This window comes from Alligator mississippiensis, chromosome 4 (genome assembly GCF_030867095.1).
Source record: "Alligator mississippiensis isolate rAllMis1 chromosome 4, rAllMis1, whole genome shotgun sequence".
In the NCBI taxonomy this organism is placed as follows: Eukaryota; Metazoa; Chordata; order Crocodylia; family Alligatoridae; genus Alligator; species Alligator mississippiensis.
In genome coordinates, this window is record NC_081827.1 from 163,916,432 (window position 1) to 163,940,540 (window position 24,109).

Genomic DNA, 24,109 nt, shown 5'->3' on the forward strand with positions numbered 1-24,109 from the left:
GAGTACACCCATTACTCCCTGGTATTGATGTGGTGTCCCAACCCCTGTCCCCCATCATTAAATGCTATATTATTAAGACCTAACGGACATTCTGGCTCTTCTTTATAGGGAGTATGAGGAGTGCTGCGCACCTCAGGCAGCTACATCTCCCACAGTGCTCTGGCACCTACTCTGATCCCTTCAATTGGAGAGGGGGTACACCTCTGGGTACCACCCAGGTTACACCTGCAATGACAGAAATAGCTACATTGCAAACTAAACTACATATGGATGTGATTTAGTTCGCAACATAGAAAACTCATTTCAATCATAAACCCCCGCCCCCAACCATGTGTACAGGATGATGCAATTAAACCACAAGCACCCAAAGACATCTGATATACACTTTGTGTATATCACAATTTGTGATACTGGGAACTTTGCCCCACTGTTATAGGTACACTGATACATCGTCCTATATTGGATCGGCACCAACATAAGGAAAATTGACAGTATCGGCAATCAGCTTTTTTTGCCTGATGTGGCTGATAATATTGCTGATAAATGCCCCATGCATGCGTGCAGCCACAGGCACCGCCCAGCCAGGGTGGAGTGGGGCATGGGACGGAGCCACGAGAGGCTTATCTTGGGGGTGGGAGGGGGGGGAGAAGGGCAGCTCCTGCTGCTACATTCAACCCAAGAGGGCATGGGGGGGCATGTGCCCCCAGATCTGTGCATGGGGCAAGGGCGGATTGCCACTGCAGGTTGGGACTGGGGATGTGCCGTGCTCTTCCCGGTGGGGGGTTGGGCCAGGCTGTGCTCAAGGCAGGCACCAGTGACATTGGAAGTGGCGGCTATGGTGAATTTTGGGGTGGTTGCAACTCCACCCCCATAGCTGCCCTCCCAGCACTGCCACCACCTGTCCTGAGCACAGCCTGAACCACTCCCACTGCCAGGAAGAGCTCAGTGCAGCCCCGACCCCAGCCCACAGCAGCAGCCCACCCTCGCTCCATGCACAGATCCAAGGGCACATCCCCCCCATGCCTTCCCAGGGTGCGCGTAGTGGCAGAAGCCACCTCCCCCATGCCCCCCAGAAAACCACTGGCAGCTCCATCCCGCACACCGCTACGCCCTGGCTGGGCAGCACCTGCCCCAGCCCCAGTCCCACTCTTTTCCTCACCATGGGGGCCTCAATCTCCCCTCCCCACCCCTTTCCCCCAACAGCCTTGCCAGCCTGATGCTGCTGGGCTGCATATCGGCAATTGAATCGGTATCGGCCAATATGACTTGTTAAAATTCAGCCATCAGTATTGGCTCAAAAAATCTCTGTTGGTGCACCCCTACCCACAATGGTTAGCCACAGCAGACTGCGTGCTCTTTTTTAATTGGCACACACCAAGCGCTGATTGACTGCTCAGGTATCACACTTTTTCTTCAGAAACATTACTTTTTTTTCCTTTTGAAGTTTTCTTCATGTTCCCTTTTGCTGACTATTTGTGCTTGTTTCTCTGAACAATTCTGTACACCCAGTGCAGAATTCTTTTTCATTTTATATGCCCAAATGGTAGTTTCCAGCCACATTAATGGCATTTCTGGTACTTGCACATGGCATGTAATTCTATTTACATGCGTGTCACAGGGCACTAAGGTATGCCTACTCCTTCAAGAGCAGAGGCAACTTAGCTAGGGAGCCCTGAGAGCTAAGCAGGGCTCCACAGCTTCAGGTAGCCTTGGCAGCAGGCTAATCAGCATGTTATCTGGACCCTCCACCTGGTCAGCTGACCAGAAGGAAACAGGGCCCTGGGCACATATAAGCCCCAGGGCTGGGGCTGACAGGGAATTAGTTCTCTGTCAGCAGCTAGGGGGAAGGAGCTCTTGCAGAAATGCTACTCAGAGATGCTTGGTTGCCTATTCTGCTGCTGGTAAGATTAATGGGCTCTAGGAGCTCCTAAAGCATCTGGGGCTAGGAGGCACACATTGTTGAGGGAGAAGCTTGCCTCCTTAAAGGGTCAGAAAGCAACCTCCAGTGTTATTGTTGTTGTTATATTATAGCCCAGGGGCTTGTATTTACATTGTTATTAGAGTCCAGTGGACTGGGATGAGGCCATTTGGGGAGGAGAGCGCAGAGACAGGGCTGCAGGGAGCCCAGTGGCAGAGGAGCAAAGGGTCCAATGACGACAGGAAGCTGAGCTGAATGGTGGCCTCATCAAAAGAGACAACATTTAAGTACAATCTGTGAGGCATGGGGCACGGTAAAAGGGTGGGTTTGGAGCCATGCATCTAGCCCATAAGGCTTAGGGTGTCATGAGAGGCACTGACTTTGAGTGAGACCCAGCAAAGGATCCAAGATCAGCAGGGTCTAGAGGGACTCAGCAGGACTGTGACCACACAAACTCGTGGGCAGGCTCCCAACTTATTATTTCAACCAACAAGATGTGGCAGATAAGATTAGAAGGTGCCCACAGGGCAGAGCAGGCACGGTCACAGAGCCCTAGGGTCATCACGGCCATCCCTGGAGACCCCATGCCATGACAACATGCAGTATGAATATCTAAGCATCCACACATCCACTGAGCATATACAGTAAGCAATGCACTGGTCAGCCAGGTACATGACTATGCCCATATGTATATTAGGGATACATAAATCACAAAATCCTACCCAGCCAAAACATATATGACTGACCAAGATTAGATGCTGGGCAGAGGAGGAGGATCCTCCCATAGTTTAGTCCCAATAGTAGAGTAGCTAAGCAGAAAACTTAGATCCCAGCCCACTCCACCTCCCCTTCATTCAGAGAGAATTGACACTGTCTCTCTCTGACTTCCCAATACAGTGCTCTAATTACCATGTTGTCCAATCTTCTACAGATGTATGTTGCAGATCATAATTCTCTCTCAGTTCATGCATGTAAATAAATAGTTTTACTTTCCTTTCAGATACAAAAAGTAGTTTCATACTATCCATACCTCAGTTAAATGACAGAGCCTTATTTGCTGAACCATTGTTGAATCATCATATCTTTCTTTTCAATTCTTAACAATGTAAAGGCAAACAATTAAAAGTATAAAACAACAAGTTTTGGTTACTGATCACCATTTATTGCACCACATCAAAACAGTCAAAGAAATAAGAGAATGTTTTCTAAAGCTCTACATAGCTAGAGAAGCATGTAAAAATATATTTTAAAAAAACAACTCTCCAGAGACAACAGAAACTGAACAACTATTACTGTATCACCCTGGCTGAAGAAATACGACAAACAAAAACCAGTCCAAAAGAAAGCTGTTTTCACACCCTCCAATCATATAGGTGTGTATATGAGAAATCAAAGAAAGAGTAGGAATGCCCCCATAAAAGTTCAAAGCGGGGGTGGGGCAGAGAGAGAAAATTACACAATCTTGTTGAAAAGATGAAGAATATAATGTGGTCTAGTATATTTTGGTCCACCCATTTTCCACATTGACATCATAAATGATTTGAGGGAAAGCAAGCAAACAGGAATATTTGGGTTAGCTATTAATAACTATTAGTTGCATAGGTATGATATACTGCCAAACAGAACAATAGGGTTAAGAAAAATACGTTCCAAAAGAACACTCCCTTATAAATCTAAATATAAAAGCTGGATCCTGTCTTTATACTGCAGTCTGTCCTTGAGCTACATTTCTGCCTTTGCAAACTTACCCTGTACTTTACTATAATGTCTTTCTTTGGTTGTGGGTCTAGGCAAATTTCCTCCTGCCATACTGGTGGTGCATCTATGAAAATACCCTGTTGGGGAGTGTATGGTTTAGGTGGAGGTTCTGGTCTGGGAATGTATGAGACTGGGGGAAACTGGTGTGGTGGCTTGGGCTGGGGTGGTATTGGAGGTGGTACAGCTGGATCTTTTCATAACTTTAGCTATGGTGCTGTTGGTAATAATAGTAGTGATGGCAGACTTCTTTTTGGTGGTGAAAAAGAAACCATGCAGAATCTTAATGACCGTTTGGCATCTTACTTGGGCAAAGTGCAAGCTCTGGAGGAAGCAAATGCAGAGCTTGAGCACAAAATCAAGGACTGGTATGAGACATTAGGGTCATATACTGAGGGAGGATCCCGTGACTACAGTAAATACTATACCACCATTGAGGACCTTAGGAATCAGGTAAGAATACATCATTTTGAAACCATTTATTTTTGTTGGATAACTTATATGCTTAATTAGTATCCATTCTAAAAAGTAGCTATTCAAAGCATTTGCTTATTTTAACTGTAATGTTAATATAAAATATATCTACCTACATTATGCATATATTAACAAGTCAGTAGCTCTCACATCGGACTCCAGGAACCAATATGTACTTGATATGTTCATAATGAAGACAGTTAAAGCCACCTGACATTCACTTTTCACTTATCTTAATGTGACTTTTGTGAAGTATGTGAAGTAAGCCTACAAGGTGTTCATGAAGCAGTAAGAATGAAAAGACAGTATTAGAAAATGATATGGAAAAAGAAAAATAAGGGTCATACTGAATGGACAAAGGGAGAAACTGAACAAACTGAAGAAAAATATTCTTAAAAACAGAACCGCATGAGCAAATATTTTTTTCATTTTAGTTCCTCATATAAGTACAATATATCAGCTCTTAAACTGCTTAACATTAACTGTTCCACTGACTGTAACTACTTTCACCCAAAGAATGGGACCCAGGCGAAGTGAAAGAAAACTTTAAAAAATCCAATAAATACTTTTTTTCCTCAGTAATCTCCTTCCATTTTTTAGATTATTGCTGCAACTGTTGAAAATGCCAGTATCATTCTGCAGACTGACAGTGCCAGGCTGGCTGTTGATGACTTCAAAGTGAAGTAAGCGGAATTAATTATATGGCAAATGAGCTATTAAATAAATGCAACATTAAAACGCTATCAAATAATTTTATAAGAATCTTTCATTGCCTGCTTTAATCAACCTGAAAAGCAATATTTCTCTTAAATCTTCACAGATTTCTTCAATGATTAAACTTCGCAGTAAAATGTTATATTGCTAAAACATTTTATAATTACATTTTCCATAATGCAACCTATTCCTTATTTCTTCACGCATAACATGCTTGACCAAATCTTCGGACTTTCAAATTAAAAGACAAAAAATGAAACATCACAAAGAGAAATATTTATATGGATATGACCTCTATGGTGCATATAAAAGCTTCCTTTCCTTTTTTATTTGAATTTAAGATGCAGAAAATATTTATAAGAAATACACAATTTTAAAAGGTATGTCTTATATGTGAAAGAATATGATGACTCAGATTAGTGAAGTTTTATGAAACATGTAAAAGGGATAGAAAGGTAAGAACTATCTATTTGCTGTAGGCCAGATCTTGGCCTACAGTTGTGGTGGGAGAAACTTTTTTAAGGTTTGTTGTCTAGCTGTAATTTGATTGACAGACAACGCGGGTAAAGAAAGACAGCTGTTTATTTGCTCTAGCAAAGACCATAAAGCCAGCAAAAGGCAAAAAGGCCCCCCCTCAAGGGTGAGGCGATCTTTTATATTTTTTATAACAAAGCACGACTATATGGTTAACAAAAAGCAATACTTGGGGCGGTGCTTTATAAATCTTTGTAACAGCATATTTTTATTAAGCTGAACTAGCATTTATAAAAGCTAAAAGTTAAGTAACAGTAACATTAGCAAAACCTTACACAGTAGAAGATATTTTTTAAGGACGCAACTAGTATGATCAGAACAATGGTTTCTCTATCTTATCTTATTTTTTGTTGTAGCTGATTTTTTTTAGCACACAGACACAGATTTATTTTTTAACTCAGAAAATGCTTGGTATAGTTAAAATGATTACATGACACAAGCAAAGGCCTAGCTATCATTCTGCCTTGTGGTCAGCTGCATTGCTAGGCCACAGGTCATGTCTTGTATTTAGCTGTAAAGCTAATACTTTTTAATAATCCAAATTATTGTAAACTTAACAGTATACTATCAGAAAACTATTTTATTTCAGGGTAATAACAAACCTGCGCACTACACAGTCAATGCAAATTCTGACTGAGTCTGTTTTCCAGAATTTACAAATGAGTTAAAAGGGTAAAAACAGATACATTTTTATTCATATGCCAGACCCATTTTTATTCATAGAATTAAAAGCTAGAGTCTGTAATTCTCAGTCATGGTTAGTAGTGTATCATTCAGTAATTAAATTGTTTAATTTTTTTCTGGAATTTTATGGAGTATTATGCAGCAATAATAATGGGTATGGCAATCTGACCATAGTTTTCTAAACAATTCTTTTTAGATACGAGAATGAGCTATACCTTTGGCAGAATGTTGAAGCTGACATCCGTGATCTGCGAAAAGTCCTAGATGAGCAAACCCTTGCCAAAAGTAACCTGGAGATTCAGATTGAAAGCCTGGCTGATGAGGTGGCTTACCTCAAGAAGAATCATGAAGCGGTATTGTAGGATCTATGCAGAGGTGTAACTGGGTGGAAGTGGCTCATGAGGCACTAAAAATTGGAGAATCGTAGAAAATTAGGGTTGGAAGGGACCTTAGGAGGTCATCTAGTTCAGTGGTACTCAACCTTTTTTGTACCAGGACCCATTTGTAAACATCAGTGATCAGTCCCAACCCACTGCCCCACACCCCCAACACTGCCTCCCATCCCCAGGCCCCAGTCCCCCAGGGTGTGGGGTAGGGGGGACCCTGAGCAGCCCCTCACGGGCTAGAACTCTGCCAGCCTGCAAGGAAAAAGCCACCATTTCCCACATTTTTCTCCTTTAAAGTTTGTTGATCCATTTTTAAAGTTTGTTCATGACCCTTTCACATATTCTTGTGACCTTGGGTCGTGACCCACAGGTTGAGAAATGCTGATCTAGTCCAACCTCCTGCTCAAAGCAGGACCATCTCCAACTAGATCATCCCAGCCAAGGCTTTGTTTAGCCAGGGCTTAAAAACCTCCAAGGATGGAGAGTCCACAACTTCTCTAGGTAACCTGTTATAATGCTTTACTACCCTCCTAGGAGAAAGCTTTTCCTAATATCTAACCTCAATTTCCCATGCTGCAACTTGAGACCGTTGTTCTTTGTTTTGTCATTTGCCATCACTGATAACAGTGTAGCTCCATCATGTCTAGAACTGCCCTTCAGGTAGTTGAAGGCTACTATTGAATTCCCTCTCAGTCTTCTCTTTTCCAGACTAAATAAGCCCACCTCCCTCAGCCTCTCTTCATAAGTCACGTGCCCTACACCCCTAACCATTTTTGTTGCCCTCCGATGGACTCTCTCCAATCTGTCCACATCCTATCTGTAGTGGGAGGCACAAAACTGGATACAATACTCCAGATGTGGTCTCACCAGTGCTGAACAGAGAGGAATAATCACTTGCCTCGATCTGCTGGCAACACTCCTAATGCAGCCCAGTATGCCATTAGCTTTCCAGGGAACAAGGGCACATTGTTGGCTCACATTCAGCTTATTGTCCACTGTAAGCCACAGGTCCCAGGTTGCCACAACTGGGCTACCAGCAGCAGCCTAACAGTTAGGAGAGTGAGAGTGGCAGTGGCAGTGGCAGCTGCTTTTTTTTTTTTTTTGGATCTTCTAACTCAGCACTCAGGGCTGGTACCCTGGTCACCTCTCCCCTCAGTTGCACTGCTGATCGATCTATGCACAGCTAAAGTCAAAGAGACAGTTCGGGGGCAATTGGTGTATCTATTGCAATCAGTGAAGGTTGCTGATTTAAACCAGTTAAGGATCCAGCCTGGAATGTTTATTAATAACACCGAAAATCTTTGTAAATTCTTCTTCTGAAGGATTAGCTATTTTAGCCTTTGGGGTTTACATTATAAGGGAGTCTGTTTTTCAAAAAAATATAGAGAGGAAATTAATGAAATCTGGCTAAGAATGTCACTGTTTATTTGATCATATCAAGTGAGATAGACACTCATCTTGCACTTCTGCAGAAGAAAAAGGTGGTGTCTTGGTTCTATTTTTTTAGTCCCTCTGTGAGCTATATAGACTTCAGGGATTAACACTGAAGGAAATCATACCTGCAGTGTCACTGCTCCTCACTCAAAGAAAATAGCAGCAGGGGAAGTAAATGTAGGTTTGGCTTCCTAACACTGCCACTCATGCACTAGTCAACACAGCTGTAATAGCATGAAGTAAGTAATCAATACCAGGTACAAATCTTGTGCACATATAATTCCATCCAAAACAAATAGGGAAGCAAGCACCATGTGTGTGTCATAGTAAGGTCTCTGGCCTGCTCATAGGAGAGCACAACTATGCACTGACCCTTAATCAAAGCTTGTGGAATGTTTAATTGAATTGCTGCAATTACACCAGTTGGATATTTGTTAGGATTTCTAATTGGCAATGAGGGGGACATTTACTGCAATTTTACAAGTATTTATATTTGAAAGCAATAAACTTTGATAATTCATATTTCTTGGCAAATGAAGAGAAGTGCCTTAGGATGTCTCAAGGTTTAAAAACTTGGAAAACGATGGACATCTGTGCCATTGTAAGGATGTGCAATCAGAAAATGCGAGAGCAAATTTCTTTCCATGATTAAGAGACAAGTGGCAACTTTTACTGACAGCTAGTAATCTTTATTTAAAGTGTTTTTAATTTTTTCCCTGCCCTACTCTGTGAGTGTGAAGACTCTTGTCCAAAATAGCACAGAACCATTTAACAGGCTCTGATTTATCTTTCCAAACAGATCTATTAGCTACTAGCTATCTTCAGAACAAAATTTTGGGCTTATGTCCAGAAAAAAACACATTTTGGTACATGTTTTAAAATACCAAGGTATTTATAATAAAATTTTAAAAGCATAATGCTGTGTCTCTTTTTAAATTAAGCATTTAATTGTTCAGGTGCAAAATTAATAGTAAAATTACAGCTGTTTTTATAAAATACTATGTAGGCCATTTTTTAGAAGTAGAGTTTACTCTTCACTATTGTTCATTGTTATTCATACTCTTTTGTAAGGTAAACCTTGTCCCCATTAATTTCCACAAATGTACAAGACACAAGAAGGAACAGAATTACACAAGTCACTTAAGCTACTCTGTAACCTAAACACATATCTAGAGTACATAGGATCATATATTTAAAGGTATTTTAGGTGCCTAACTCCCATTGATATCAGTGGGAATTAGACACCTAAATATCTTTAAAAATCTGTTCCTTGGTTCCTTGTTAGATCAAGCCCAAAGTCTTCATTTGTCCTCTTCATTTAGGAAATGAACGATCTGAGAAGCTCAGCCTCTCCTGATGTTACTGTAGAAATTAACACTGCTCCAGGAATTGATCTTACTACACGTCTGAATAAAATGAGAACAGAATATGAGGCCCTTGCAGAGCAGAATCGCAAGGATGTTGAAACCTGGTTTAATGAAAAGGTAAGAATGTTTCAGGTAACAAGTTTCTGAAAGTTGATTCCGTGTTCTGAAGCATTCTGAACAAAGGCTTCATAACTTCAGTCTTTTTTTCACTAAACTACATTTTTTGTTATTGCAATACAGAGCAAAGAACTGAATGTTCAGATCAACTTCAGTGCTGAGGAGACCAATACCAATAAGAGTCAGATTACTGAACTAAAACACACTTTTCAAGGTCTGGAGATAGAGATGAAATCCCAACTTGCTCTGGTATGGGAATGTTTACCTTTTTGATTACCTTCTAAAGATCATGGGTAACATTTTCAGAAGGCTAAGTCCCATTTGAAAATGAGTCTTAGGCTCTTAACTCAGGTATGTATCTTTGAAAATGTAAACTCTCAAATATTTTTGGTTAAAATTCTGTCTTCAGTAAAATCACTGGTGATTTTGTCTTTGGCTTCAATGATACAGGGTACCATCCTGTATGTTACATATTTTATTTAACTAATAATTGTGTGTCTGTCTGATAACTTTTCCTTGTATTTTATCTTGTCAACAGCTTCTGTACTAAAAGATAAAATGCTCAATAGCTAGTGGTAACATTACAGAAGATATGAAGGGCCAGATTCTAATTAAATTTGTAGGTGCCTAAACAGGATTAGGGCAGAATTTAGGTGGTACATTACAAAAAGGGATCGTAATCAACCCTGCTCAATAGTTTCTTTGGTGCCTCCATTTTGGCCTAAAAAGATCCATAGTTATTTCAATTTAAGGCACTGCACATGCCCAGAAGTGAGTGAGATTGACCACTTAGGTCTCTATCTCCTCCCTCAGTCTCTTACAGTACAAATCAGTGCTGGGAAGCAGCCAAGCTGACCATCAGCCCCCAGTTCCTTTGGTTAGGACAGAGCATGCTGAGCATCTATTTGATGCTGAGAGTATCCGTAGAGCTCAATAGGAAGAGGAAGACAGTGTAAACTCCTACAAGCAGATCAGTGATTCCAAAAGGTTGTGCCATGGCACAATAGTGTGCCACAGGAGTGGCAAAAGTGTGCCACATAAAACAATACTTTATTAGCATTAGATCTGGCCTGCAGAGCTCCCCATGGGTCCAGAAATTTGGTGGTGAGGGAACGATGGCAATTAACACTGCTATCTCGCTCCTGCCAATGAATATCCAAGCTCTGTGCAGTGGAATCAGGCCCCAGCCTTGCCAGCCTCGCTTTGGGGGGGGGATCGGGCCCACAAATCAAATCTGGCCTGTGTATTGACACAAGACTGTTCATCTGGTCCCTGGGGCCAAAATGTTGAGGACCACTGTGTGAGTCTTGCACGCATGCACACAAACTCACACGCACACATGCACCTTTTTAGGTGTAAGAGTTCAGTGTACCACCAAGATAAAACGCGTGCCCCAGATATCAAATGTTTGGGAAACACTAACGTAGCCTGACTGTGGCATTCTCCTGGGGGGGGAGTGGGGGGAAATAAATACAGCCACCCTCCCCCACTGCTAAATTCCCAAGCCCCATACAACAGATTGGGGCCAGATCATACCCTCTGCCCCCACCCCTGCGGCTGGATGAGTTCAGGCCACACACCCTTTCCCCTGTGGAGCCAGGCCGGGTCCAGCTCAAGCCCCCTCCCCACCCCCATGGGGTCAGATCAAGCATCCTTCCCTTGTTGGGCTGGGGAAGAGGCTGGGCCACACCCCCTTTCCACTGCCAGCCTGGGCTATGCCTCCTCCCTTCCCCGCCACAGGGCCAAGCTGGAGCCAGGATGCCTCCTGTCCCTCTCCAGGTTGCTGAATGGGGCCCTGTCATGAACGCCCTATGCTGAATCAGGACCACCAGCTGGATTTGACCTGCAGATGCCCTGGGCACTGCCCATCTGGCCTGCTGGCCAAAACAGTTGAGCACCACTGCATTATGCTATTACAAACACCACTAATTGAACTTAAAATAATATATAAACAATGAAACTAATCTTCTGAGACAAATGCAGACAGCGGAAACCATCAACAATTAAGTGTCAAGTCAGGTGTTATATCGAGTGTTAAAAGGTGCTATTTTAACCTTAATATCACACATGGTTAAAACACAAACTTCTACTTTGACTCTCACAAATTAGAATCAAGCACCTCTCTTTTCTGTCAGAAACAATCTCTTGAAGCTACTTTGGCAGAGACAGAAGCTCGCTATTGTGCTCAACTTTCACAAATACAAGTGGTGATAAGCAGCGCGGAGACCCAAATACAGCAGATCAGGGATGACATGGAGTGGCAGAATGCAGAGTATGAACAACTCCTAGATATCAAGATTCATCTGGAAAACGAGATTGAAACATACCGCCACCTCATAGATCGAGAGGAAAGGTAAGAAAATGAAGTGTACCGATGAAAAAATGTCTTACCCACTCTCCAGGTTCTACATAAATCATTGGTGGGTTCTTTGGGTAAAATTAGGCTAAGTGACTGAAGCCTAAATCCCATTTTTAAAGCATCTGAATCACCCCTGAGCCTGTCCCATTTATTTTGAATGAGATTTGAGCTCCCAAATGACTTAGGCACTTTTGAAAATGAGACTTCTCCTACTAAGTGGGAGTGTCTACACAAGACTGTAACTGCGCAGTAGCCTAAAAACACTGCGCAGTAGTGCATCACAGTATGGACTGATGGACTGCGCAGTATTAGGCTATCACGACCGCGCAGTATTATCACTAAAAAGGCATCACAAAAGTTCTTAATTATACAAGTACTAAATTAAATGTGCAGTAACCACTGTGCATTAATGAATGTGTAGATGTACCCAGTGACTTGGATTTTTTTTTACCCTTTCAGTACTGTTTTCATTTACCAGGTTGATTTGCCCAAAGAACTCTGGCTGGAGGTGATATCTGATGTTTTGTATAATCTACACTGCACAAAGGACATAAACCATCTCTTTCCACTAACACTTTTGTCTAACTCAGGGGTTTTCAACCTTTTTGGGTCAGTGTACCCCCAGTGGCTAGTCGAGAAGGCAGGAGTCCCCCGGTGGCCAGATGAGCCAGAGGGAAAGAGGGAGTCCCCCGTGGCCGATTGGCGAGTGTGCCAGCAGCACAGCAGCAGAAGTGCTGGCGGTGCAGCAGTGCCCACTGCCAAGTACTCCCTGAGGCCATCCTGGTTGAAAACCCCTGGTCTAACTTATCTTAAGACAATGGTTATAACAAAAGCTATGGATCCAGATCCAAAACACCACTTCAGCCACTAAAGTGAAAGTTAAGACGAATTTAAGCATCCAAATCCAAGTGAGCAATCAACAAAAACCTTGTCTAACTACTGTAGGCACCTGACACTCTGGTCCACCTACATTTTCCCAAGTAAAGTTGCTTAGATGTCTAACACCCTGCTCTTGACCATGCTGAGAGGAGCCATCATCCTGGCTGAGATGAGTATCTTGGTACCATTTGGGATTCTCAACAAGGAACCCCTGTACTTTAGTTCCCATAGGCCCTATAGCATATGAAACTGATCTGATAGGCAGGCTCATAACACATACATACAGCAATGAGTTCAGCACAAAATACCATGCCACAGCTACTTTCATTCAGAAATATGATCAGATGAGCATTGGTGGTGGTACTCCTGCCCACTTCTTCTGCAACAGCCTAGCAGTTATTCAGAAAATAGGAGACCGACATGCAAGGTTGTCCTCAGCCTAAAGGGGGTCAAAACCAACAACTCTTACCTCTGAGGAAAGCAACTTAACCTGTAGGACAAAGTCAAGGTTGGAATAATGGCTTCTGTGAACCTCTTCATGTGAAGCTGTACCACTGATCAAAAAGTTATGAAAGATTCACTGCATCAAGAAAATAGGCAAGAGGGAGCATGACTAAGCAGCCTAGTAATAAGGGAATTTGTTGGGGTAGTCCTTGATACTCTCCCTGCTCCCAACAGGGAACATACCTCATCTAAAGCAAAATGCATAAGCAGTTTCCAAAAATACAATATTAATATATTACAGTGATTCTGGATATGACACTGCTGGAACAGGCTCAGGATTAAGAGAAACAGGATCTGCTACAACTTCAGGATCTCAAGGCTCTGTCTCTGCTGCAGATTTGGGGTCTAGAGGTTCTGGATCTGCAAGGTCGGAATCAAGATCAAGCAGTAGCAGCAAAAGTAATGAGCTTTATTTGCTTTTTCTGTTCATACTATTATGAGCTATTCAGCTGTAGTGATCTTGGAATATGCAACTTTAGAAAAAAAATTGCTTCCTTTTGCTATTATTTTTTACTGCAACCTTTGCTCTTAATATGCTTTAATTGTTATTAATGTAATTAACTTTTATTAAATCTAATTAATATTTTAGTCAAATTCATGAGTCAAAATAGCAGAGTGGAATTTCTTATGCAACCTGAGTGAAGACAAAAGGATTTATCTTAAGTTAATATGCACTATAATCTATCTAAAACAGTCTCTAAAGTTATCTTTTGCAAGAAAAGGTGTCAGTGAACGAAGAACTATGGTTTTATATATTTTAATGGTGACATTTACAGAATCAAGTACTAACACACTATCTTTTTTACATTCAGAACCAACAAAAACCAGAGTGATTAAAACAATAATTGAGGAGCTTGATCAGCATGGGAGAGTCACATCCTCTAAGGTCCAATCAGTTGAAAAGAAGCCAATAATATAAACAACATCAATATTTGGAACAGAGGGTCCTTTTACAAATGCCATTAAAAAGCAGCAAAAATGAGAAAGCTTCTTTTGGTGTGGCCAAAATAAACATTTTCTTCTAGGGGTGCACCGATAGAGATTTTTTGGGCAGATACTGATGGCCGATTTTTAGCAAGCCATATCACCAGATACTGATCCGATTCTGATATGAAGCTGGGCAGCTTGGAGAGTGGCATCTAGCTAGTAAGTCTGTTGTGGGGGAAGGGGCAAGGGGAGAAGGAAGGGGCATGGGGGGCGCAGATTGAGGTCCTTGAAGTGAGGGAAGTAGTGAGGCTGGGGCAGGAGCAGGGGCAGGCGCTGCCCAGACAGGGCAAGGTACAGGACACAGTCAAGAATAGCTCATCTAGACGACACGGGGGAGCAGCTCCCATTCCTGCATGCACCCCGGGAGGGCATGGGGGGCATGTGCCCCCAGATATGTGCGCAGGGCAAGGGCGGACTGCCACTGTGTGTTGGGGTGGAGGGTGGCACTGGGCTTTTGCCGGCAGTGGGGCTGGGCCAGGCTGGACTCAGGGCAGATGGTGGTGACGCTGGGAAGAGGGTTATAAGGGGGGGCTGCAGCCACCCCAAAATTCGCCATAGCCCCCCTTCTCCCAGCATCGCCACCATCCACCCTGAGCGCAGGCCGGCCCAGCCCCTGCAACAGGAAGAGCCCGGCACCGCCCCCAGCCCCAGCCCTAGCCCACAGCAGCAGCATACCATCACCCCACATGCAGATCTGGGAGCACATGCCCCCCATGCCCTCCTGGGGTGTGTGTAATGGTAGAAACCACCACCACCCCTCCCCAGGCAAGCTGCTTGTGGCTCCATCCCATGCTCCACTCTGGCTGTGCTGCACCTGCCCCTGCCCCAGGCCCTGCCCCACTCCCTCTGTCACTGCTGCGGCCTCGATCTGCCCCCCCTGCCCCATGCTCCTTCCCTCACAACAAACTTGCCAGCCAGACCTGGCTGCTCTCCACACTGCCGAGCTGTGCTCCTGGAAGCCTGTGTGCTGCACTGTGGAACAGGGCATTTATCAGCAACATTATCGGCCACATCAGCCAAAAAAAGCCAATTAACAATACTGTCAATTTTCCTTATATCAGTGCCAATCCGGTATGGGACTGATGTATCAGTGCACCTCTATTTTCTTCTCTTAAAAGAAAAAAGGAAGCCTAAAATGTCTCTTTTTTCCACTTTAATGAATTGTATAGTGGTATGAAAATTAAAAATCTCTTACTATGTTCTTGTGTATTTCAATAAACATTCTTACTGTTGCAAATTACATAAATTATTCCTAATTCTTCAAATAAAAAATATCTTGATAGAATGATGCCAGTGATGAGCAAACCTCAAATATTTTGGTAGTTGGTTTGGTTTAATGAGGCCATAGACAGAAAGAGAATGTAAGTATACAGTGTAGCTTGAATGTATTGATGAGGAAGAAGAAATGCTGTCATATGCCTTCTGCTGCCATTATTTGAACCAGCGCTACCTGGAAACCTAGTTCCTAACCTTTCTTTCATTTTTGTTAAAGGCAAAATCTAAAGTTTGTACTCCACACATATACTCCACACATCCAACCACAAACCCAATAAGGGATGGAGTTTTTGCTGCTGTTTTTATACAAGTACAGATGACAGGAATTCTGCCACCATTTTTTCTTAAGAACTGACTATAAAAAGCACCTGCTAGAAATGACCTGCTCTTTTGAAAAAGAGGACTCTTGAGCATCTGTTCCATAATGCATTTGGAAAATTTCTTACAAACTGAGTCTCCACTTTACTGCCTACATTTCAATTTCAGAATGACCATATAATTTTTATCTGAGGAAAACATTTCGTTTTCTTAGGAAAAAAAATTCTGTGAAAGTGCACCAGGCATTCTTCAGCTCTTTAAAAACTGTCAAAAAGCCAAAAGAGATGGGATTTTTTTACATGCAGAATTTTTGCTACAATACTAGGAATTTCTCTTATGGCAAGTTCAAAATCTGTGAGCAATCTGCTACACAAAAGCATTACATACGAGTTCAAAAGTAATAGAAAGAAATCCACTGTTATCATCAGGACATAATAATGTACATGATTTATTCCACCTACCAGAAGCAGATTGCATTTTTACAGTTAGTATTTGCTTAAGAATTCCAGTAAGCACTGGTTATAAAACTAATTTACCAAGAAATCTCTCAACCTCATATAAATCACTAACAAAAACATCTGTTTTTTTGTTCATTGTCCCCTGCTTTCTACCAGAACTGGACCAACAGATATTCTTTTCTGTGGGAAAAATGCAGAACTCAGGTTTTACACCATGCGTTTTAAGAGATAACTTAATAAGCAATCAATAAATCAGATAAATTGTGCCCTGGGTTCAAACGATAACAGTGGAACTGAGGTCTCTTTCTCAAAAGAAAGAAAAAATCCATAGAACTGCTAGTTCTGATAAAAGTGCTATTCATACATGTCACTCCAAGGACATGTTGATCTGTTTCCTACTGAAATTCTGAGGGTCATGGCTGAGGTCTGCAATGCTGCAGAGAGTGTAATTGAGGTAAACTTAAAAGGAGATAAAGCGATCACTCATTAAAATTTAAAAGATTAAAAGTATAATAATGTAAAGTCTGTCTCTACTTCACCCACTTCAATAGCAATTCTTGGCACAACAAATATCCTAGGGATGCATATTTCTATCAAAACAGATTAAACAAATTAAATAGGAATATATCCAATTATAGATGATACGCATTATCTTGGCAAACTATATTTGCTATCAAGCAATGGAATTCAAGAATGAATCCCCCTGTTAATTCTGCACAGAAAGGCTAAAAATCTGCCTGTTACATATTCTGCTATCATGTGTTAAGTCATACTTCTGTTTGAACACCATGACCTAGATCCTATTTCACTCTGCATCCCCAAATGGCATTTGCTCAGTGTCATGTAACTATACTTTTTGGCACTTATACAAAGTTTGAGATCCTATTCCATGTCAAGTGTGGATAAATCAGGATCTACACATCCACTGAGCATGCTCGGTAGGGCTGTACTCTTGCTGGGCAAAGACATAGTATTTGTATGCTTGCCCAGGGACACATAGATAAACTCCAAAATTGTAGACTGGCAAAAAGTCATGACTAGAGTATGTGAAACTTTGAAGGGGAGTTTAGGTGCTTTAGAGCTCCAATTTACATTGCAACAGAGGTTAGGCAGAAATAAAGTACCTAAATGATTGTTTGGGATTTGTAGTCCAGTCCCAGCACACACTAAGTAAGCCAGCAGAGCAGGGCAGCTCTGTACTCAGGGGAAGCTGAGTTTAACCCCACTCCCTGGTCCCAGATCCCAGCTGGGGTTTGTCTGGAGGGGCCAGTGAGCCAGCCCACACTGCTCCAGCTAGGGAGCAGAGGGGTGGGGCCAGCCCTGCTCTCTACAGCAGACAGCACAGCCCAGCCCAGCCCAGCCCAGCCCAGTGTGTGAGGGAGTGAAAGAGGAGCCCGAACTAGCAAGAGAAGCAGCAGGCTGAGAGTCTCCCTTACCTGCAAGTGTCAATCCACCACGACTGGAAGCTGTCACAAAGCAATGTTTTTCTAATCAGTGCTTCCTCCAGATTGGAGGAGGCAGTCCAGTGCCGACATTTAAATCTCTTATCACAGAAGCTTGGGGAGAGAAGAGAACCTGGAAGCTAGAAGCTGTTCTAGCAGAGGAGGTAGACTGGGCAGACAGAGCAGATTCAGCCATCTGGCAGGAAACGGCTGGTCGGGATTAGATGTGGGGCCAAGAAGACAGATTGGGACTGGTCCCCTGCAAGTCAATCTAGCCCTATAGCTAAGGGCTGCATTAGGAGCCTGGACTTTCCAGCTCCATAACCAGGGAGAATCTTCAGAGAGAGAAAGGATGGCAGAGACACAAGTTGCTTATCTGCTTTGAGTGAGTGAAGTTCTTTCATTTGAAATTTCTTTCTCCAGTTGTTGTTTTTTCTGGAGCTCAGTTGGCCTCACTCTGAGCTGAAGGGCCCAGCCATGGGGCATAGTAAAAGGGTAAAAAGGACTGTGCTTTGAAAGACCACAGACTCCAAAAACCCTCAATGTCAGCAGTCTTGGCTGTCTTCTACTGGGTGTATATAAACCTTGTGATAATTGGGACTAGTCTTTTAAGCTGCTTGGGGAAAGTGAGCTATACAGAACCTGGCCTGGATTCAGGATGGACTGTGTGGAATTTTGTTTCTTTTGTTCTGCTGGAACACATTTAGATAGTTGCCTAGAATGGCTTGGCACCAGCCCAGGAGAATATGGGACTGGGACTACAACCAGTGATACTTGAACGAGGCAGCTTATGCAAGGGGGAGGCAAAGTTATTATAATTTGAGAGCTTTAGTCTTCGACCAAGACAACAAACTGACTATGGTGTGAAATGGGTAAGGGGTATAGGGAAAGGCAGACCCCTTTCCCCTCCCCTTCCACCCTCCCCCACCCCAAAGATCAAATCGAGATCCTCAGGATTGTACCTATCTGCATACTCTTCCTCCCAGTTCAATTAGGTGTACCACCAAGTCGTGGCAGGAAAGAGCGCAGGAGTTTATTCTAACAGCAAATACAAACTTCCCAAGGACTCATGCTGATGATCTGGCCAACAGATTCCATTAGAAGCACAGATCCCAAACATACCTGCTGAAGCCCTGACACAGGGCTAAAAAGTATGCTGGGATGATGGGAAACTCAGATTTAACTTGAACCAGGAAGGGGTCTGGAACAGAAGTACCATATACCAGTTTGACCTAAATCAGTTAAGTCTGATACTACATTCAACCAACGTCATCTTTAACCAGTTTCAGCCATTTTGAAACTGGTTTATGTGCATTGAACTTCTGCTCTGTTACAGGTTTAAACCAGTTTCTGACCACTTAAACCAGTTTATGTGTAACTTCTGTCTCTAGCTCTAAGGATCTTTTCAGGTCTAAACAAACAATAGATATAATGAAACTAGATACCTAAGTTGCATTGCAGCTGCTGAACAAGCTTGATTTTGATTTCTTTTTGTGATAGGTGCTTAAACTCCACCTAAGTCCTGTTTTGGCACCTCAGATGACATAGACTTTATATTTTCTCAAATTCCCATTAGGTTTAATGGGAGTTAGCCTGAGCAGTTTGTCTAAGAAAGGACAAAAGAGATATCATGGGGCATGCCCAACAAGGAGGGTGCTTGCCCAAGACCACTGCAGCCTTATCTGGTCTCTGAGAGTCTTCCCTGATGCTAACGGAGGCATGGTTTCTAGGCTAGGGACAGAAGTTACACATAAACCAGTTTAAGTCTTTAGAAACTGGTTTAAATCTATAATGGAACAGAAGTTCAGTGCACATAAACCAGTTTCAAAATTGCTGAAACTGATTTAAGATAAACCTGGTTGAATGTAGTATTAAACGTAACTGATTTAAGTCAAACCAGTTTATGAAACTTCTGTCCCAGACCCCTTCCTCGTTCAAGTTAAATCACAGTCCCCCAGTATCTCAGGATGCTTTGCAGCCCAGGGGCTAAGCTGTGCTATCTGGTCCAGAGAGCACGGTTGGCCCTGCCCCTCTACTCCCTAACTAGAGAAGTGATGGTTGGCTGACAAGGGGAGGCGGGGAACCTGGCGGGGGATCACAGCCAGGTCGGCAGGGAGGAGTGGAGGAAGAGAGGGACTTCCCCCACCCAGACAAATCCCAGCTGGGTTAAAACCCCCTTCCCCCAGCTCAATGTGTTCACCACATCCCCTGCTCTCGGCTCCAGCATCCTGCTAGGTACAGCTGTCAACTACAAATCCCAGAAGCATCTGGAAGCAGGAAGAGGAAGTGATGACAAACCCTGCAGAGTCCTGCTTCTCTGATTCTGGACGGCAAATACCAGAGACCTCAGGGGCAGCAGGAAGAGGAAGCAAACACACTGTGTGCTTGAGGTTACAAACAACCCTAGATTCAATACACACTCACTTCAGAGAAAGGACTTTTCTTGTTCAAGCTTTTATGAATTGAATCACTACCTTTTCCCCCACCCACCCCCTCCTTTTGGCAGTGGCTGGCAGGCAGGGAGGCATGCCCTAGTGCGCCCCAGCTTCTGGCCTGGGCCACTGCAGGCATATGGCTGCATTTCCTGAGTCAAAAGTGAATGTCTGTTCACTTGCTTCTCAGTTTAATCACTGCAGCTTAGACTAATCAACAAAGATTGAATTGATTCAGCCTTGAGCTTTCTGACTGTCTGTACTTAGCCCTAGAGTAAAGGGGGAGCCTGGGCCCCTTCCCACTCTGAGACCCTAGCCTTTCAGTCCCTCATACTCTGTAGTTCTTCATGGCTGATTCAAGGAGATAGCATCCTGAAACAGGGATTTTACCTCTCATCAGGGAGATCTAGACCAACCCAAAGCTTCAAGCAGCAAGTAAAAGCACTTGTTGGGGCAAAGGCTACCCAGCCAGAGGTTCTGTGCCAAACTTCAAAGGGTTAAGTAGTTCCTCTGTCCCCAGTCCAGTCCACACAGCCCAAAGTACTTCCAAAGCAATCTCTACTGATGTTTTTAGTCTCTCCAGGCTCTTGAGTCCAAAAAACTCCCCTCTCAGTCTCTCCTCCAAGGTGTTAACACCCTTTTGTTCACACTCCCCTCACCATTATTATGTTTCTCTCCTTCAGCTTTCCTTCAGCCTCCTGGGTGTTGTGCATTCATAGAATCATAGAAAGTTAGGGTTGGAAGGGACCTCAAGAGGTCATCTAGGTCAATCCCCTGTTCAAAGCAAAACCATCCACAACTAGAGCATTGCTTCAGGTAGTTAAAGGCTCCTATCAAATCCCCCCTCAGTCTTCTCTGCTCCAAACTAAATAAGCCCAGGTCCCTCAGCGTCTCCTCATGTGCCCATGTCATGTGCCCCAGCCCTGGAGCCATTTTTGTAGCTCTCCTCTGGACTCTGTCCAACTTGGCCACATCCTTTCTATAGTGGGAGTCCCAAAACTGAACACAGTACTCCAGATGTGGCCTCACTAGTGCTGAATAGAGGGGAATAATCACTTCCCTTAATCTGCTGGCAATGCTCCTACTAATGCAGCCCAAGATGCTGTTAGCCTTCTTGGCAACAAGGGCACACTGCTGACTCATATCCATCTTACTGTCCACTGTAATTTCAAGGTCCTTTTCTGCAGAGCTGCTGCTTAGCCAGTTTGTCCCCATGCTGTAGAAGTGCATGGGATTCTTCTGTTCATAGTGCAGGACTTTGCACTTGTCCTTATTGAACTTAATGACATTTCTTTTGACCCAAGCATGCAATTTGTCTAGGTCACTCTGAATCCTAGCCCTCCAGTGTATCTACTAGACTCTCCAACTTGGTGTCATCCAAGACATATCAACTTTCTTGATGTGTCAGCAAAGCTATTCAAGTCTCTGTGGATGCTATAGGTCTATCTTGGCTTTCCCACACGTAGGCAGATCTCTTGCATTATTGTGTCTGTAACCCATTCTTTTCCTCAAATACATTAGCCGGGGGAAAATGAGGTACACAACATTATCGCAACATAAACAGTTTACACAGAAATATTACAACAAAGCCTATAATCTGTCCTAGTAGAAAACTCAAAAACAGAAAGACCTATCTAAGATGAATGTGATGGCCAGAACCAAAGGGGTTAATGAGAAAATTATAGCAAAAAAGATCTGCTTCTTGAGAGCATCTATCAATGGCATAATGGTTAATATTAGCTAAGGCAAAGCTTGCAAGATTGTTCCCCGCAAACGTACCCTGTCTGTCACAAGTGTAACGGCGATGTTAAAATGAACTTTCTGTACCAATCCTAAAACTAACATGGGCCCCAAGAAGCAGAACCAGAAAACAGAACTGCAAACTTTAGCTGACCTAACAGTTTTTGCTTAAAGGTCAGTCAAAATGACAAACCTGACCACAAGGTATAATTAACACACTCCAAAAAAATTCCAAAAGGAAGTAACCAAGTAGGTTGAACTTAGGCGGAGAAAATGCTAATCTCAGACCCCAAAGTGATGTGGTGTGATTTGCTTATTGGGCAAACCCAAGTTCAGGCAGTAACCTATTATGATAATTTCTAACACCTTTTAACCCCATAGGATAACAGCTGTAGAGTAAGATTGTGAGTGGCTCTGAAGTCAACAGATTAGCATAGGACAAGATATAAAGGAACACGCACGTCAGGTGACCAGTAGGAAGGATGGAACAGAATGGTCACTGCTGTTCCAAGCCTGGACTCCAGACTCCCAGTGTGAGCAAGAACCAGATCCTGACTAAGGGAACTTCCCCGGTGCTCCCTCCAACAGCGTTGATCGGGGATGCCTGACTTCGCTGGATCAACTTGGCATGTACCTGGCACTGAGGGACTATTGATAAGTTGCCAACCAAGTGGGAACTCTTTATCAATTTGTCTGTCTGTTGTTATTATCACTGCCAACTCTTAACTCTTATTGTTGTATTATCTGTTTATTAGATTAACCTTTCTGTTAATTGTTATACATGTAAACCATATTTTGCTGCTAAACATATTTTTGCCGCTAAACATATTTTTGCTGCTATTTTGCTGCTATAAGTAAAATTTATCTTTACTGTTATAAGTGAAACTTGTCTTTGCTTCACTCCTAACTCCGCCTCCTTGATCCCAAACCAAACAGCCTGATACAGTTGCAGCACCCAGTTGGCCTGCAACCAAATTGATACACTCACAGTGCCCAGTTGGCCTGTGACAGATGAACTTTGACTTTCATTGGTTCAAATGATTATGGCTATTTCAGTCACAAAAGAAATATTCCACCTTGCCACTTCCTGTTAAAACATTTCTCCTGCTTTTACCGATCCATACAATGTGCTTCTCTATCAATTCTGACCCTGTTACCAATTCCCTTCTTTTTTGTGAAGATCTGTAGCAAAGCTAAAGATCAAGTCTTTGCCAGTGGAGTTGCTTCCACTGCTGATTGTCTCCTTTCTGTCCTTTCCTACCCATCTATTTGGAGGCTAAATCTGTTTTCCTACCTACCCAATGGCTATAGTGCTGCTTTGTAATTTGCCTGGATTATGGGGTAATTCATGTCTGTACCATGCTACAACCATAAAAGAGAATGAATTGTGACTCAGAGGAAGGACACACATAACATACAATGCTTTAAATGAAGTTTCAACCTAAAACAGGCAAAAAGCCTGTTAAACTGGTTTAAAGTCACCTGGAATGGTTAAAAAGTATACCCAAAAAAACAAGTACTATTTTGAATCAGTTGAGTGTTAGGTGGGGACACCAAACATTGTGATACAGATTGGATCTGTCCTTCAGGCATCCCACACCGCATCTCTCCTCACCACTACCCCCCACCCTGCTGCAACTGACTGCTCTAGCATGCAGTCAGAATTCTGCTGCCCCATTTTTGCCCCCATTGATTGGCACTTTTTATCACTTGCATAATTTGTTCAACAAAAGCTATCTTTCTAACAACCAGCTGTGTCCTCATTCCCTGCTCAATCACAGCCCCTCATCATGCCCTCTCTAGCCCCAGGGAATGAAAAAACACAGGTCCAAACACTCCACTGACACCCTGTCTGCTGAATAAGGCAAGCACACTGCAAACTTCAACCAAATGCAGGCTACTGAACTTCACCAAACTTCTCCATATTTAGGAGAAAGGAAAGCAGAAAAATGAAAATGCCCCCAGCCACAAGTCACTCACCCTCTGGACAATGGGAAGTTAATTGCAAATACTTCCCCCACACTTGCCCACCATGAGGCATGCTGAGCTGGGTGTTTGCTCCCAACCCTTGGTGTCAGAGCTACATCACTTCGCACAATTGTGCTCCAAATCCCCAAAAGTGACATTTGCGAATGGTTTGATTGTTGTGCATGGAAGTGTACAGGCATTCATTCCCATGTGAAAAATTCATGCAGGTAGAATCTTCCTCATTGAAAGAAGATCTTTCCCCTGGATCCAGCATGTTTCCTATGGGAGAAATTTCATAAATGCCTGCACTTCCCTGGTTTTTAGCAGAAGAAAGACATTTCTCCTGCTAGAAATGGAACATCTG

At 43.0% G+C, this 24,109-nt stretch overlaps 1 protein-coding gene across 1 annotated transcript; it reads left to right on the forward strand.

Moving 5' to 3' along the window:
* Positions 1 to 3,631: 3,631 nt before the first annotated feature.
* LOC102568897 (keratin, type I cytoskeletal 47 kDa) lies at positions 3,632 to 15,358 on the forward strand. Its single transcript, XM_019500013.2, has 8 exons — positions 3,632 to 4,126; positions 4,748 to 4,830; positions 6,276 to 6,432; positions 9,222 to 9,383; positions 9,507 to 9,632; positions 11,519 to 11,736; positions 13,367 to 13,524; positions 13,938 to 15,358. The coding sequence occupies exons 1-8, from the start codon at positions 3,683 to 3,685 to the stop codon at positions 14,042 to 14,044; spliced, it is 1,455 nt and encodes a 484-aa protein (XP_019355558.2). The 5' UTR covers positions 3,632 to 3,682; the 3' UTR covers positions 14,045 to 15,358.
* Positions 15,359 to 24,109: the final 8,751 nt, after the last annotated feature.

Bases quoted from the DNA above. Each gene is read 5' to 3' on its own strand.
- LOC102568897 (XM_019500013.2), top strand. From the start codon at position 3,683: ATGTCTTTCTTTGGTTGTGGGTCTAGGCAAATTTCCTCCTGCCATACT. The intron at 9,633-11,518 runs GTATGGGAATGT...CTTTTCTGTCAG, and splicing joins TGAAATCCCAACTTGCTCTG to AAACAATCTCTTGAAGCTAC. The intron at 11,737-13,366 runs GTAAGAAAATGA...AATATATTACAG, and splicing joins CTCATAGATCGAGAGGAAAG to TGATTCTGGATATGACACTG.